General features: G+C 44.4%; 1 protein-coding gene and 1 long non-coding RNA gene across 4 annotated transcripts in view; both read right to left on the bottom strand.

Annotated features, from left to right (window-relative positions):
• tpd52l1 (tpd52 like 1) overlaps positions 1–16,787 on the bottom strand; it is a 42,882-nt gene that overhangs the window by 12,598 nt on the left and 13,497 nt on the right. For both annotated transcript variants that reach the window (XM_063223098.1, XM_063223099.1), the window contains exons 2-4: positions 16,674–16,787; positions 12,336–12,484; positions 6,396–6,497 (exon numbers count right to left, since the gene is read on the bottom strand). The exon at positions 16,674–16,787 is cut by the window's right edge and continues 2 nt beyond it. In XM_063223098.1, the coding sequence (XP_063079168.1) occupies positions 6,396–6,497; positions 12,336–12,484; positions 16,674–16,787 (365 nt within the window). The remainder of the gene's footprint in view (positions 1–6,395; positions 6,498–12,335; positions 12,485–16,673) is intronic.
• On the bottom strand, positions 1,128–4,029 carry LOC134469076 (uncharacterized). Of its 2 annotated transcripts, XR_010038930.1 has the most exons (5): positions 3,586–4,029; positions 2,650–2,737; positions 2,031–2,111; positions 1,646–1,723; positions 1,128–1,407 (listed from the first exon to the last, which is right to left on the bottom strand). It is a non-coding gene; the product is annotated as an uncharacterized LOC134469076 (long non-coding RNA). The 2 variants fall into 2 exon arrangements; XR_010038929.1 differs by having other exon boundaries at positions 1,128–1,723.

Raw genomic sequence — 16,787 nt, 5'->3', positions numbered from 1 at the left:
TTCCCAATAATAATAATAATAATAATAATAATAATAATAAAGAATAAAACCCACAAAAAATCATGCAAATTGGCCATTTATTATTAGTAGGCTACAACATTCATCCATTCAATAGATTTTGGAAATTGAAAATGTATGACATTTTAAACAAGAAAACAAAATGATCAAAATGCATTTTTTTAAAAACTCACAGCCTTTCTTAAAATATCCCTTCATGTTTTAAATGGAATTTTCCAAAAAACAAACCAGAAGATAAACACGTTTCTTAACATATCCATTTGAGTTATTTAAAAAAACGTTCAGAAAATAAACAAAATAATAAACATTTTGTAACGCATAAACCTTTAAGATATCGGTGAGAAAAACGCACAAGACCTTGCAGTCGTACATTGTATTTTCTTCTGTGAACATGTATTAATCATGTACAAACATGTAAAATACATACAATCAGGGTGCGGTTTGTAGGGAGATTGTCCCCTCTTCTGGTTTTGATAGTCACTTTTTCCACATGATTTTAATATTGTTGACATTTTGATATTGTTGACATCTGAAACACATCCCCCTTCCTGGTTTTCTGACAAATCGCACCCGGCATACAATATAAAAAGTTGAGTCCTTTCCTGAGACGTTCTGCAGTCAGGGAGCTCCTGAGACATTTAACCCACAGGTACCAAACATACCTTTTAAGGCGACATCTTTGTCATGATGTGTTAATTCAGCACTGTGGCATAAATCATCTCAATTACAAAATACATCAAAGTGAAGCGAATGGGTATACAAGAGTCTGACTATCAACATTTTAAAATATCTTCCCACAACAAAGTTCCTCCAAATTGACAAAGGTGTTCCTCCAAAAAATGGATGCAGTCAAGCCACCGATGCAGCCTTTTCGATCTTGGCTACTTTGAGCATGTGTGTGTGTCTGACCTAGTTCACAGTCCAGTGTGTTTGTGTGTGCACCGTAGCAGGCATGCGTGCAGGTATTTGTTGCTGCTTGGGATGCCATTGTGGTTCGGATGAAGGCACACCACACCTGGGGAGAAAGTCAATGCTGAAGGACAGGACTCGCGTAGGTGGGGCACCATGGTGGAATCATTGCCGTGTGTATCATTACCGTGTTCAGATTATTTGCCAACATCACCAGAGACTCATCTTGTTTGAGAGTCTGTGTATGTGTGTGCACGTGCGCCTGTGTCTATGTGCATGTTTATATGCTGGTGTGTGTGTGTGTGTGTGTGTGTGTGTGTGTGTCTGTGTGTGCTGGGCATGAAAAGGGCAAATGTCTGACATTCCGTTCTTGGTCTGTGCTTCTCTTCCTCACCCCATCTCAGTCTGCTGCCAGGTACAGCCACCTCTTCGTACGATTTTCCACCTCCTAGTGGGTGGCCTGGATGCATCTCTCTATTTCTCCAAAAAGTAAAGATACAAAAATGGCATTGAATCAGCAAATTTCAATGATCATTTCACCTGCAACAACATTCTTGAACTCTTATCCCTGGAACGATACATTGAGATTTGATACAGTTCATTTTTTCATGGGACAACAATTAATACATTTCACTTTGACACATTGAATAGTAGCCAGCGTACAACAATATAACTACTTCAATTCAACTTCAGAATGCATCCATGTAAATCAACTTACTGCTTGAGGATGTCTGTCTGGCCCCATGACGAAAGTCCCCCTTTTGGTCCCTGGCTGGAACGTGGCACATGGACTGACCTGTAACGAGAGTGAGATAGTCAAATGTTTAAGTCCTGTTCTACATATACACAGGGTTAAAAAGTTCAGTATTATGCAAATTATATTATTTCACTGACATACCTAAATAATCAAGAAAAAATAAACAAAAAATTGGCATAAGTTTGTTTGTAGCACATACACACTCAGAAAGATGGGCGGGCGGGCACGTGCACACACACATTTGATTTTTTATGGACTGACCTTATACAAGATTATACAAATGCTTGTGTTCTATTTAAAGACAATTCACATGATTTCCTTTATTTGATGTAGAAGATCAACTTACTGTTTGAGGATCTCTGTTGATCCATGTCACTGGAAATTTCTCTCGGGCCCCTGGCCTGAAGACGTGGGCTCATGGACTGACCTGTGACAAGAGGAATAGTCAAATGTTTGGGTCATTCTAGGTATAGGGGTCTGTTAAGTCCAGGCAGGATTCACTTTCACTGTACAGTCTGCTCCTACAGTTATACACTGGGTTGTTAATTAACTTTTTTCTCCACCAGCCAAAATGGAAAGAATTTTACTATTAAAACACACACTTAATAATGACTCAAAGTGGCTAGTAAGTTGGTCTTTTCTACATATGCTAAAAAAATCAACTGTTCACTAGGAATGCTGATTATGGAGGAGTGCTGTTTCACTTTTTTTTCTCATAAGCAGGTGCACTTTGGCTCAAGGAAATAAAGTTGCTCAAAATTATGGTCAGACTTAGCTCCAGTGACTGTTGATAAGGCCTGCCAAAGATTCCAAGGCACACTGATGGTGAATTTAAAAAGCCTTTAATTAAACCCTTTAAGACCTTATCACTAGCTGGAGCTAATTCTGACCATAATGTTAAGTCCTTTTTATACATACAATAGACACCTTTATATTGCATCATTTTCTTATGTAAATCAACTTACTGCTTGAGGATCGCCGTCTTTCCTCATGTTGTAGAGCCTCCTCTTTGGTCCCTGTCCCTCACCCGTGTTAGTGAGCTGATGGACTCTCCTGTGACAAGAGTACATGGACTATTTCATTGCAAATCTGATATTTCTGTTAATCACATTACCTCGTGCATGTGTAATAATAAGGGCAGCTACTTTGTGTCCTCAAAGATATATCATTCACGTATGTCACAAACTGCCCTCTTTCGTCTGATAACGACCTAAGAAACTGGTGGCTATATTGCATAAAGCGATGTGGACTCGAGAATAGCACTAGAACTAGAGCTCAGGGTAAAGCAATAATCCGTGACCTGACATTAGTCATCATGTTCTCAACCAAGTGGGTGGCACCTGACCTTACGATAACTGGCATGGTTGGAGCATTGCCCAAATCATCAATATCGCCTATTCTGAAAAAAATAATTTCTGAATCCAAACCTCAGCAGGCATCTGAAATCTAGTCAAACGGGCTGTCCTAAGCCCGTACGATATGTTATGACCAAAGGCCATGATAGTACACCAACGATAAATTGAGAATAAAATACGGTAGTCTTGGCATATCAGTCATCTAGCTCTAAACACTGACGTTTGCCGAATGTCCAAAAAGGATTAGCTGCCATCTATGCTAGCAAGGGTCGCTAGCTTGTCCTCCAAACCAGTTAAAAGCCATGACATGACATAACATGAATTAATACGTACTGAAACGCCTGTCAAGAGACCTAATGGCACTTAGTCATGAACAAACATCTGAAATACCGTAGGCTAGATGTTAGCTATCTCCAAAGGAAAATTACCTCAAGAAATGTTGCCTCAGCTTGTAGCACAGGTAAACACAACAAAGAACAATGTAAGTGAGTAGGCCTACAGTGTAGCCTAGTTATTAGGTAAAAGTATAACAATCGTTTTACTTACCTCAATGCAAATTATTTACACAGCACAATATCCTAGTTCAGTAGTAGATCGAGTCCAGGTTCGTTACTAGACTACTGTAACTGTCCCGCCGAAAAGTTTCCTAGGATGAAGTCGGTCTCACCTAAATGAGCATGCGTGTCAACCGTCTCCGTAGGGCAGGGCCGCTGTCATCTTTGCCTTGGGCCCTAGGTTTAAAAAAAAGCCCCCCCACCCGAACAAAATGTTTTCTGGTAATATTCCAACTTGCCGGGAAAGAACCATAAAGTATCTGTAGCTCCGCCCTCCTGCACCACCGATTTTGTTATTTGGGTGGCATTCCAGTGAAAAGCCAGAATATCTCTGGCATTATTCCCACGTTGCCATTAATTTGCCGGAATCAACTGAAATCGTACATTCCCCAGAGAAATGCCAGAAAGATCCAGAAAGATGCCGGAGGGTTTTGCTATCTGGGTGGTTGTGTGCCACCAGTGAAAACGGTGGTCAATATTTTTTGAGTTTGATGATGGGATACTGTCTAAAAAAGATGTGAGAAACTCGGCGTCAGCACTTGCTTCAGATTGTACGGATAAACTTCAGCCCGGCATGGATTACCGCATTGAAGAGAAGGTTGGCAACGTTAGTCATTTTTGTAAGGTCAGTGTTATAATCGCTTTTTGTAATGGTTGCATAGCGATCATGGACTTGTGCAATCATGTAAGCTAAGCAAACAAGAGCACAGCACACCAACCGAACTTTATCTTATTCTATAGTCAAAACATGGGGAAATAAATCACGCACCCAACTGCGTTCGCGAAACAAAAGTCTTGCATGGCGCGGCGAGGATCACTTCTGAGGTGTTATTAAAAAAGTGTTCACAAATAATGCTGCGTAAAGTGCACCAACCAGCACTCAAAGTTCTGACCGTCTGACAACAACAGGGCAAGCCAAGGATTCAGCAAACACTAAAATGATAGTCGCATTTTCCAAAAGCACTGTTATGGCCATTTCTCTACAGCAGTGTTTCCCAACCAGGGGTACGTGTACCACTAGGGGTACGCGAGCACACTGCAGGGGGTACTTGGAAAATGTTTATTATTGTAACAAATGAATGGAGAAGTCATATTAGGACAGAGAAAGCGATATAGAACATAAATTAGGGGGTACTCATGTCACAACTAAGATGCTTAGGGGGTACGTAAAACAAAAAAGGTTGGGAAACACTGCTCTAAAGCACTGTAATAATGTCGATGCTCTGTCAGCGTAGCCTATATCCTTGCGTTCAGGTTTGTGTTCAGTTAAAACATGCCTGGGTACCACTCCCAGATTGTTCAGTTAGCAAGTGGCTCTTATCTGGAAGAAAAAAAACGTGTGATCCACATCTAAACATTACGAATTTGCACCGTAGTCTACTGTAATGATTGCATACAGTGTAATGCACCATCTAGATGAAAACTGCTGACTTCTTAATTATGGTAGACTACATTTTGAGGGGATTTCGTGACAGCTTCGCTTTGCAGTGGTTCGCTGCTAAGGGGATTCCCTCCTTGCGACAAGCGACACAGCTGAGTAGGCTAGGCTACTTTCCTTTGACAGTCAGTCAGTTTTTCCAAGGCCATTGGAGGTTAAGTTATTTAACACGTGTTTACAACGACGGTTTCGATTCGATAAAAATTGGTCGGCAGCAACGTAGCAAAAATAAGAGACTTTTTGGTTGTGCTTCTGTTTGGAAGTTCTAGCTGAACCGACAAACGGCAGTGCACAGAATCTCCTCCCTGTCAGCTGGCTATGCTTCCTGCGTTGTGACTAGTGAACTTGGGTTCAGCGCACCCTTTTTTGTGTTGGAGTAAACCGTGTAGCCTGCGTTTCATGCGTTTTGAATATGGCTCATTATAATGTGGTGTAGGGGCCCCGGATTGCGTCTGCACCGGGCCTCGGCGAGGGTTAACGCGGCCCTGCATCTCCCTCTAGTCTATAGCTTTCCATTTCCACACTCTCTGACCTCCCCACATGCTCCATGCCAGCACCCTGGCAAGCCCATCCCACTTCATCACCGCACACAAGTCAAATATCATCCCAGCTCATCTAGCCTACCTCACCTACCCATCCCTTACCAACCTGAAGTAGGCCTACCTTTAAACTGTCAAACATTCTGCAAGAACGAAACCCTCGTGGGACCGCCACCTTCCAATAAATACAGTGGAGATGCTGTAATAACAGTAGATGGTCCCCATGACCTACAAATAATCCGTTATTTTCTGTACAAAGACAATTTAGTGTAAAACACTTGGTGCCATTTGCTGCCATTAAATATAATTCTGAAATATGACGAGCTGGAACTAGACTGCCCCGCATTGGCCACAATCACCCGTTGGGTCTTCTTTCCGTCTCCTCCTTTCTCAAAGAGATCCTGCCATGTCTGCTTTCTTCCTTCTTACCCTCAGCCATGGCTGAATGTCTCCAATCAAACCATATCTTACTGTTAGCTTAATAAATGTGGAGATCTGACAAGACAATATGTACCTTAAAAAAGAATTGTTAAGGGGGAAAAAAAAGTTATTTTACAGCCCCCACCCAATCCTCTTCTCCAATTCTCACAGTACTGTACACATCAACCCACTGACAACCACTTCACCCATCACCCACTGTCAGTGCTTGCTACAGGATGCATGTAACCCCCACCAAAAGCAATCCTAACCCACAGAACAAATAAATGTCCTTGTATGCTTATGCAATGGAGAGGAAGAGGACCGTTTGGCATGGACATATAGATGAATGAGGTTGGAGGATGACGATTGTGTGGAGAAGTGATTATAGTGCAGGTGAGCACGTACCTCATGTCTCCAAACTTCCTGGTGATCGCTGTTCCCAGATTGGAAAACGCTGCCGTGGTCTTCTGTCCAGCCGTGGACAGGGTTTCAGAGGTTTTCTTGTAACTGAAAGACACACAGACAGAGACACAGAGACACACAGACAGAGACACACAACCACACAGACACAGACACACACACTTAAGAAATGATGATAAATCTGATCTGGGCTGCATTTCTCGAAAGCGTAGCAAACTGGGGTAGTTGCCAATGGGAACCAACAAAGTAGCTACCGCAGTTAGCAACTACACTTTTGAGAAATGCATCCCAGATTTTGATCAGAGCTTTGAACTAATTTAAATCAAAGTTTTCATGTCAACGTATGAGACTGAAGACTGAAACATTCATTAAGCATTTAGTTCAACTTTGGAATGTTCAGAAGGTCACATTTGAGTCTACCACGAAGAGCAGGCACAAAGCGTCATTCTTCACATTCCTCTACCTTTCTCTGTAGACCGTGCTTGCGCACCATGACAACCTGCGCTTAGTGGCAAGACACAGCCAACAGAAAGCACTTTCTGCATCTACATGAAATCTGTGCTATTGCAGCAGAGGACTCCAAACACAAAAGCTAAAAGCCAAAAAAGAAAGAAAACTACAACAACAAACAAAAAAACCTGACTTACATTTCATCCATGTCCCTGATCCGGCGTAAAAGAAAAAAAAAAGAGATTTGCTTTGATCAGTGGAACATGGACACAAGCAAGCCCTCATTGGGGTTGTGTCTTGGGGGGATAGTGAGAGAGGCACCATTGTTTTTTTCTATGAGTTTCCTCATCAAGGACCGTTTGCCATCTCCATTGCTCCATCCTGTCTTTCTTCTACTCTTTTTCTGTTTGTTCTCTCTCTCTCTAGCTCAACTCTCTTTTTCCCCCTTCCCTCTCTCCGCAGCATGGGGGATCTTCATTAAAAGAAGTCAGAAGCTGCTTCTTTTAGAGCCTTAATTTGTTCACAGAGTAGAACTACTCATGTAACATGTAATGTGTACATGTTCAACACATCCATCAGAGACGCTTATACTTGGGCAGTATTTTCCTGCCCTGTGCTGTGCGGCGGGCTGCAGAGTCGATGGAGAGGAGAGAGGCCAGGCATAGCAGAAGTTAGAACCGAGTAGCGAATTTGCATTTACCCATTTGCATTTTATGATGCACTGTACAAGGACACAAGAACTAAGCAAACCATGTTTAACAAATTGGCTGTGTACTGAAATGTGTTATGAAACGTGTGATATTGGTATTCTTATGTATAACGAAATCCCTCATTCCGATGATTTATTGAAGCTAATTAACGACAATTAGCACATTATAATGAAGTGTACTGTAGAGGCTTCATGGAGGCTAGCTACACATACGTAATTGCCTGGAGACAAAAGCCTTTTTATCAGGCCGTTTTGACTACTGCAGCAAATTATGCTGATTTCAAGTGATTTACTGGAATTAGCAACAATTAAAGTTGTTTGATGATGGCAAAAAAACATATTTGATATAACAAAAAAATAACGATTATCACCAATAGTGAAGGTGATCACAATACGATTTTCAATGAACACAGAACAAACAAACATGGTTTGACAATATGTGTTGTCCAATTGTGGATATCACTTGTAAGAAGTCCACAGGCAGTAGAGGGAAAGCAGGACATTTTATTCAGGAAGAATCCCAATCATCGTTATGTTTTAATTATTAGGCCATTTAAATGATTGTACTGTATTTCTCTATAGTCATGATCACTGTAGTCAAGCCATTGCACGGCCCATAATGCACAGCACAGTGCATTTGTGTTTTCAGATTTCTCGATCTGGCTCCTCATAGCGAGCAAGCGAGCCGGCAGCTGTCACCTGATCAGCGCGACCCATCACTCTGCGGCCTTCTCTCCATGGTAACCGTGATAGGAGAAGGGGCTGTCGGAGTGAGGATCCGGTCGCCTCGTGACTCAGGAGGTAACCGAATAGCTAGCACAGGAGGCTTGGCCACCCTCGGGGCAGACGCCAGAGCAGCTACTGACCATGGCTGAAACCGTGACGACAGCCGGCGAATTGAACTTGGAATAAGGCTAGATTTGGGGGTTTGTTTGTTTGGAAGCTGTACCAGTTTAAATTGGTCGGTCATTTTTGTTAGACGGGTTGGAGAAACCAAAAAAGGGTCAATAGAAACAGTATATAATCAAAATAAACAAATAGTAACCAGATAGTTAGTTTAACGTGTGTACTAGACAATGAATTCTAATACCTTCAAAGCTGTAACTGTAACCTGTATAATAAATAAACTATAATGCATTGATGTCATCAAGAGGTGTAAATGAAGAAAGATGGGATTGGAAAGCGAGAGTGAGGTATGTTCAGTCCACAACGGTGGGCACACAGGTGACACTCTGCCCCAACATTACACAATGCACTGGAGTGAACTCAAACGAGAGAGTAAGCAGGCAGAAAGACAGACAGACCGACAGACAGAGACACATGCAGCTCCACTGGAAATGAAACTGAAAAACAAACCCATCCTCTCTGGAACAATTGAAACCACTATTAGACAGTGATATAAATACTCAGCACAATGGTCCATTACACAATAGCACAGGAAGTATTTTCTTCCTATGGTAGGCAATAGCATGGACCAACTGAAGTATCTGCTGAAGCAGAGAGGCTGTGGAATTCATATTGATCCCCATTTGCCACAGTGATAACCCAGCACACTTCTGCACGGAGTGGAATTCAACCTTTTCAATTCTGGGCCCAGTGCATTTCATCCTTTAGGCTACACATCATACAGACGTGATCTGAGTGACTGCAAGGTTTCATCAGAACATAAAAAAGGATTGCAACGGCTATGTGGGAAGTACAACAGCATTTTGTTCCTCTCATAGGTTGCGCTGATCAGGTGGCAGACGCCGGCTCACTCGCCAGATCTAGAAACCTGACAACACAAATGCACTGTGCATATGGGCCGTGCGATGGCTGCAATGTTTCATCAGACCAGAGGAAAAAAGCATCGCAACGGTTATGTGCAAGGAAGGGGACAAATGGGTTAGTTGTCCCGGGCCCAGGGATATGGGGGGCCCATAATTGGGTCCTCATTACATTGAATGTATTGACTGGGGGGCCCTTTCAGATGGTCCCTTTGTCCTGGCCCCAGACAAACCTGTCAGCGGCCCTGGCTATGTGGGCAGTACAGTACAGTACAGTACAGTACAGCTGTACAACAGCATTTTCCACACGGCAGACCACCAAACTTCTGACAGCACACGTGCCCTTTAGCAAGCCTGTCTGACCCTCCTGCCCTGCCCTGTCCTGTCACAGACCTGGGGGACATTTCTCGAAAGCGTAGTTGCTAACTACGTCAGCTACTTAGTTGGTTGCAATGCAATTTCCCATTGGCAACTACCCAAGTTGCTAACTGGCTAACACCTATACTTTTGGTATACGCACCCCTGTACTGCTCTCTCTCTCTCCCTGTACATCACCTGAGGACGGTGAGGAAACACAGGACACAGAACAGTGCTGGCCAGATGGGCAATTAGAGAGGGCTGCAGGCAACAACACAGAAGCACCTCCAAAGGACCCTAATGGGGGGGTTTCATAAGAGGCTATTTATGGCTCTAATAACAGAGATGGCTGTGTCCCTGTGTGTTTCTGTGTGTCTGTGTAGCATGTGTGGCAAAGTGACATATTGCTATTAGTTATAAAACAGCAACGATAGCTGTAGGCTGTTGTCCTTTAAGATAGAGCATTAGTGGCCGTAGGTTATACCATGACATAAAATACAGCACTGCGCTCTGCTCTACCAAGCCTTGCTGAGTGTGTGTGTGTGTGTGTGTGTGTGTGTGTGTGTGTGTGTGTGTGTGTGTGTGTGTGTGTGTGTGTGTGTGTGTGTGTGTGTGTGTGTGTGTGTGTGTGTGTGTGTGTGTGTGTGTGTGTATATGGGCGAGACACAGACTAGAGCTGAGAAGCTGTACGAAGAATAAATGCTGTCTGCAGAAGGTCAAAACTAATGGATGTGCTATCGTTTTCTCACCAGAGTCGAACCTTCACAGAGACACAAGTACACAGACCAAGACCAAGGACTTGTCGAAACAAAATAGTCTCCATCTTCCAAAGACGTTGGCCGATCTAGCTTGGTAAAGAAGTGTACTAGTGTACGTCTTTTTCCAACATACTGATTTATATCTGCATTCAGCTATAAACAGCAAGTGTTTGTAAACTCCTGGAAGAAACAACGGCTTCATGTGCAGTACAGACAGTACTCAGAAGGGAAAACAAATGCTAGGACATTTCCCCCGGCTTTGCGAATCTAGGACAGGGAAACGCCACACACGACTGACTTCATTCATGCAAAGAACTTAAAGACAGCGGCGAGCCAAGCTCACTGACCTACAAAGCCACTTAGTGCACGAGGGATACAATCGAAGTGACTGCCCGCCTTCTGCCTTTTGATTCTGACTGTGGCTGCAGTCTGGACAATGGCTGAAGCCAACCCGCTCCATGACTTCCATATCACCCTTCAATTCAGTTTGCAGACTACTGTATATGACATCCTTCTAGAAACTCCCTAGAGTAGTCTCTCTCAACGGGGGCGGTGGGAAGCTCTAGGGGGCGTTGAGAAGGGGGGGGGGGGGGGGGGGGGGGGGGGGGGGGGGGGGGCTTGTCAGTCTTATGATGAGGTCAAGGGGGCGTTGGGACACTTGTGGTGAGGCCAAGGGGGCATTTGTTTATAAAAGGTTGAGAACCACTGCCCTAGAGAGACTGAGTTAAAGCTCACCCCTCTCTATTCATTTGAGAAGGCACATTGCTGCCCAGGTGGCCTAGTCACCAGAGAGTGAATCGAGTGGTCAAGTTCAAAGAGGAGGAGTGAAATATTAAAACATGAGCCTCAAGGCCAATGAAAACACTGAGGTGATATCTTTGTACAAGTCTACATTATTGCAATACTGAATGAAATGTCTGCTCTGGCCTTTACAATATTCTCTTGGTGTGTTTCTATACCACGTTTGGGGAACCTTTTTCCTTCGAGGGGCCACTTCAAATTCATCCGAGGGTCGTATAAGTCCTCCGAGGGCCGTATTATGAACACAAACCAGGATTTACCCCTGCATTTTAGGCCTATATGGAAGGCAGCCATCTTAAAAACAGACCCACCTTCTCTAGGTCCCCTGAATAATTATTGCAAATGTAATTTCTAAGATTTCTTTACAAAATATGTCATATTTCATGTGAAGCTGCATAACATTAAAATTATATCGGGGGACGCATAAAACTGCCTTAAGGGCCGTAAATGGCCCTCGAGACATGAGTTCCCCACCCCTGCTCTATAGAAGATGCAGCACTGAAACATCTGATCTGGCCTTTACAAAACAGCGAGGAGGGTAAGCAAGCCTATAATCAACATACTGATCATTACAGACCATAGTTGTTCTTCCCCTTAAAATGAGGCCCTGTGATGTTATCCCAAACAAACACACACAGCTCCTATAAAACACGTATAAAAAAGATATTCGTCAACCGATTTGCTGTCGAAATGCCTTTCCCCAAACCGATAGTAAACCCTTGGATAACAGCAGATGTTTCACCATTCAACATCCTGAATTGACCTTTGAATTGTTCTTTTGTGAGATATTGAATACAACTTTGATCATCAATGATGCAACAGGACAGGACAGGACAGGAGGTGCTAGTTTGATGGGTGTCCATTCATTCCACCAGTAATGCTGTTCCACATGTACATCCAGGGCCGCTGACAGCTTTCGCTGGACCCAGGACAAAGTCAACTGAAAGGGCCCCCTATCCAATGCATACAATGTAATGGGGACCCAATTCTGGGCCCCCTATCTTAATGGGCCCAGGACAACATACCCCTTTGTCCCCCTCTGTCGGCTGGCCTAGGTGTACATCTATGGGGCGAAGGCACTTACACGGTGGAAGTCTGCATGTCATTCCAGCCGCGGCTGAAGTTCTGTCGCAGCTCGCTGAGGGGTGTGATGCCCAGCTTCTGCTTCAGGTCGCCGTGGCGTTTCTCCTTCGAGGCCAGCACCTGCCTCAGGGTGGAGATCTCCTCCTCTAGCTGCCACACAGACAGACAGAGAGAGAGACAGAGAGAGAGACACAGAGAGAGAGAGAGAGAGAGAGAGAGAGAGAGAGAGAGAGAGAGAGAGGGATTCAGTGAGTCTGTCAGAGGTAAACCACATATTCCAAATTCTACCTGTACATGCATTGGAATGTTTTTCATGAAACAACTTACCCAGTTACTGTATGTGGCATACTAATTACAATAGGATACTACAGTGATTCTCAAAGTGGGGCGTAAGACCCCCTGGGGGGGGGGAGGCATACTATATGCACTGTAGTAAATGGCTGAAGGTAGAGGAGTGGATGGATTATAATGGAGGAGTGGGTCATGGATTAGCTTATGATGTTAAAAAGCGGTATTGTAAAGTGCTTTTTCGATTATTCACAAAGCCATGTTCTCAATAGATTATTGTACTGTCCTGGAATCAGGATGTTTTGATCTGAAACGCATTGCGAAATCTTCCCGGACATTTATGAAAACAAATAAATAGAATTCGCTAGTTTTCTCGATGTCTGTGGACTCTATGGCAGCTACTGTTGAGATAACAAGGCCGACAGGCGGACAACAGATGCGTCCCTCTATGCCAGTTCCAACAATGCAATTTTTTCCCCCAAACACCCCCCTGGCCTCCTCCTAACCTGTCAACGCCCCCCTGAGGATGTACTTTTTGTTTATTGGTCATCATGGACACTCCAAATAATGTGGCAGGCAGCAAAATGGCAAGACATGGCTTTATTTTTTGCAGTTTAGGCTATAGTAAGCTTATTCTTGGATTTGGAAAAGAACCATATGATTTCAAATTTCACATAGATGAAGTAGGCTACATTACAAATGACCAGACATATATTAGTATCAACCTTTAGTATCACGCCATTTCAGCATCATGTGCATGTGGGAAAGAATCTAAACATCGACAAATAATAAATAAATAAAATCGTTTGGGTGAATCATGTGCTTATGGGTACACCCTTTAGGTGAATTATGCGCTTATTTTTCAAAACCAGCTTCACCGTCAAGGCACAAAGCAGTGAGCTCCCGTGCCAGAGTTTACCAAATTCAAACGACTACAAAGCAATTACGAAAGACGCGTTATGTCCTGTGCTCTCTCTGAGCGCAGCGAAAAGCACCTGTGGGGTACGAGCCCGCCAACGAAAGAACCTCCCTGTAGGTTACGAGTAGGCTACACCGTATGTGAAATGGCCCAGATGTCTACTTGTAGTTCGAGCACCATGCTCCAATGCGCAGCGCAAACTGACTACTGAAAAGGCAGAAGTAAACTCGCTGGGAATATTAAAAGGGAGGCTCGTAGGCTACACACAGACCTCTGAACCCGAGTTTGTGGACTGGAGAAAAGCGGAGGAAAATGTGAATGTTATGAAAGAAAAAAAAGCTAACCAAATGTATGTTACAGGTCCACGTTTAGAGGAAGAGCTGCGCTGCGGGTCGCCTGTCAACTACAGTTGCATGTCGTGGAGCGTTATGCAATGCAAACGCCCCTCTATCCACGCACAAAGGAAAATGTAAATGTTTTGAAAGGAGAAAAGCTATAACCAAATGTTACAGGTCAACGTTTAGAGGAAGAGCTGTATGCGCTGCGGGTCGCCTGTCAACTAACTACGGTTCCATGCCGTGGAGCGTTATGCAATGCAAACACCCTCTATCCGAGCACAAACATCTGTGTCAAAAACTGTCTGCCGACTTCTAAATCGCTCATTTCCGCGAGTTTCTGACGAACCAAAATAAAGTTGCCTCCATTGTCCAAACGCAAAACAATGGCGAAAATTGAATGCCCCCCTCAGTTGTCTCACAATGCCATCAGCCGTCTTGCCTGTTAGGTAATATGTTCTGGCTTGCACGCATTCGCTCCGGTCCAAAATGGCAACTCTGCCGCCTTGTGGCCACAGTAAGGAACAATTGAAGGAATGCGTTTCAGACGAATGCGTTTCAGACGGACGGACGGACGGACAGACAGACCCTCTTATAGAGATGCTGGGACGCATCTAAAAAAAGACAGATCCAGTGCCTACGGACATGAGCGCTTCACAGGGCTGGACTGGCCATCTGGCATAGTGGGCATTTCCCAGTGGGCCCTGCACCCTCGTAGGCCCTGCACCCTCGTAGGCCCTGCACCCTCGTGGGCCCTGCACCCTCGTAGGCCCTGCACCCTCGTGAGCCCCTGGCCATCGGGCATTGCTGGCATTTCCCAGTGGGCCCTGCACCCTCGTGAGCCCCTGGCCATCGGGCATTGCTGGCATTTCCCAGTGGGCCCTGCACCCTCGTGGGCCCCTATTTTCAGAATTGTTTTATTTATGTTTTTACATTTCAGAAAATAGTGCAAAGGGTGCAGGGCCCACCGGTGAGTCAGTTCTACACCCCTAATCATGAGGGTCTCCTTTCAGCCAAAAGTGCCCGGGCCCTGTTTCTCCCCCAGTCCAGCCCTGGCTCTTCATCTGGGATTCCAATCTGTTTCTTCAAAAAACACGAGCACTGTTGACAGTGTCCACCACCATCACTGATAACAGACAGTACTTTACCCTCTGTGTAAAATCTATTTATAAATCCATTTATATCCTCTTCAAAAATTATTCTAGTTGAAACCAACCCCCAACTGTGTAGTGATTGCCTAGCTATACTTGATTTATAATAAAAGTAAAGGACAGATTCAAACTGTACATAAACATATGGCCCTCTGGTGATAAACCACTCGGCTGTCACACAGGCACACAGGCACACACAGGCACACACAGGCACACACATGCACACACAGGCACACACAGGCACACACACACGCAGGCACACACACACGCAGGCACACACACACACGCAGGCACACACACACACGCAGGCACACACACACACACACACACACAGGCACACACACACGCAGGCACACACACACGCAGGCACACACACACGCAGGCACACACACGCCCGCACACACGTACACACACGCGCGCACGCACGCACGCACGCACGCACACATACATACACACACACACACACGCACACACACGCACACGCACACATTGAGTGCAGAAGCAGATGTGGCCAGAAGCTACAGAACACCAGAGTCAGAACAAATCACATGGCCAACCCTCTCAACAGCAAAATAGAGGAAATGGATTTGCAAACTCACTGGTTTTCCCCTATACTATATGTGTATGTGTGTGTGGTGTGCCTACAGCAAAGCTTACACTGTTTGCGACCTCTGGACAATACCAAAGGAAGTATGCCACCCCCCCAAGCACCCTCTATAAACCCACACAGGCTAATCTGCAATGTCATTGGGGCAAAGTGAATTGCCATACTTTCCTCTTGCTCCTCAGCAATCCTGTGCCAACAGTAGAGACCATTTAAAAAATATATACAGTACAGATCTAGCTTGTCTGATTTCCCAAAAAAAATCTGTGATGTTTCAATTTAACAGTCAATACGCTGTGTAAAGGCGCGTGGTACACCTCATTGATTGAACGTAATGGCTCGGAAAACATTATCGCCGGATGAAATGGAAAACTAGAGCTGAAGTGTGTTTGACCTGGTGTTTGGTTAAACTGGGGTACTTGCTCTAGGCTACCAAGCAAACACAGTCAGGAATAGTTAGTGGTAAGATTAGAATTAAAGTTAGTTTGGTAGAGGCATTCAACTAAATTCAGCTCTGTCCAATGGCAAAACAGCTGTTCTCGACAGAGAGGGACCTGAGGAGTAAGGAATTTCTAGAGGTTCTTCTAGAATTTTACTGGAACACTCTACAGCTCCCATAGACGTCTGTGTTAAAAATCTCGCAAAGACATTATGGCATCATAATGAGAACTCAAAATTTGGGCAAAATTCTAATCACATATTTGTGATGGTACTACACACACATTCAGACAGGCACTCTCCAATGACGGTTGACAGAAGGCATATCTGACACAATGGGGGTTGTCTTTTCATGTACAAACAGTCTGGCTGGATGACTGATCTACTGCAACCTTCAAAGTTGAAAATTCTGCAGGCAGAACAGACAGTCCACACAGTGTATTTTGGAGCCGCCCATGAGTGCACCCAAGTAAATGGGGTCCGTTGCCGGAGAGGGCCAATCTGAAGACCGCTTTGCTGTGTGTGTATGTGTGTGTGTATGTGTGTGTGTGGTGTTGATGATGATGATGATATGTTGATTATGGGGGCAGATAAAGAGGCTAACCTTGATGAGCTCATTGGTCATCTCCTCTCTCTCCTCTTCCGTGACACTGTTGTTCAGGTCCACCTCGGACACCATGTCCTCGTCCACCTCCCGCAACGGCTCCGTCTCCAAAAG

The sequence above is a fragment of the Engraulis encrasicolus genome, chromosome 18 (genome assembly GCF_034702125.1).
Source record: "Engraulis encrasicolus isolate BLACKSEA-1 chromosome 18, IST_EnEncr_1.0, whole genome shotgun sequence".
Taxonomy (NCBI): domain Eukaryota; kingdom Metazoa; phylum Chordata; class Actinopteri; order Clupeiformes; family Engraulidae; genus Engraulis; species Engraulis encrasicolus.
This window is presented reverse-complemented; position numbering and strand designations above follow the sequence as displayed.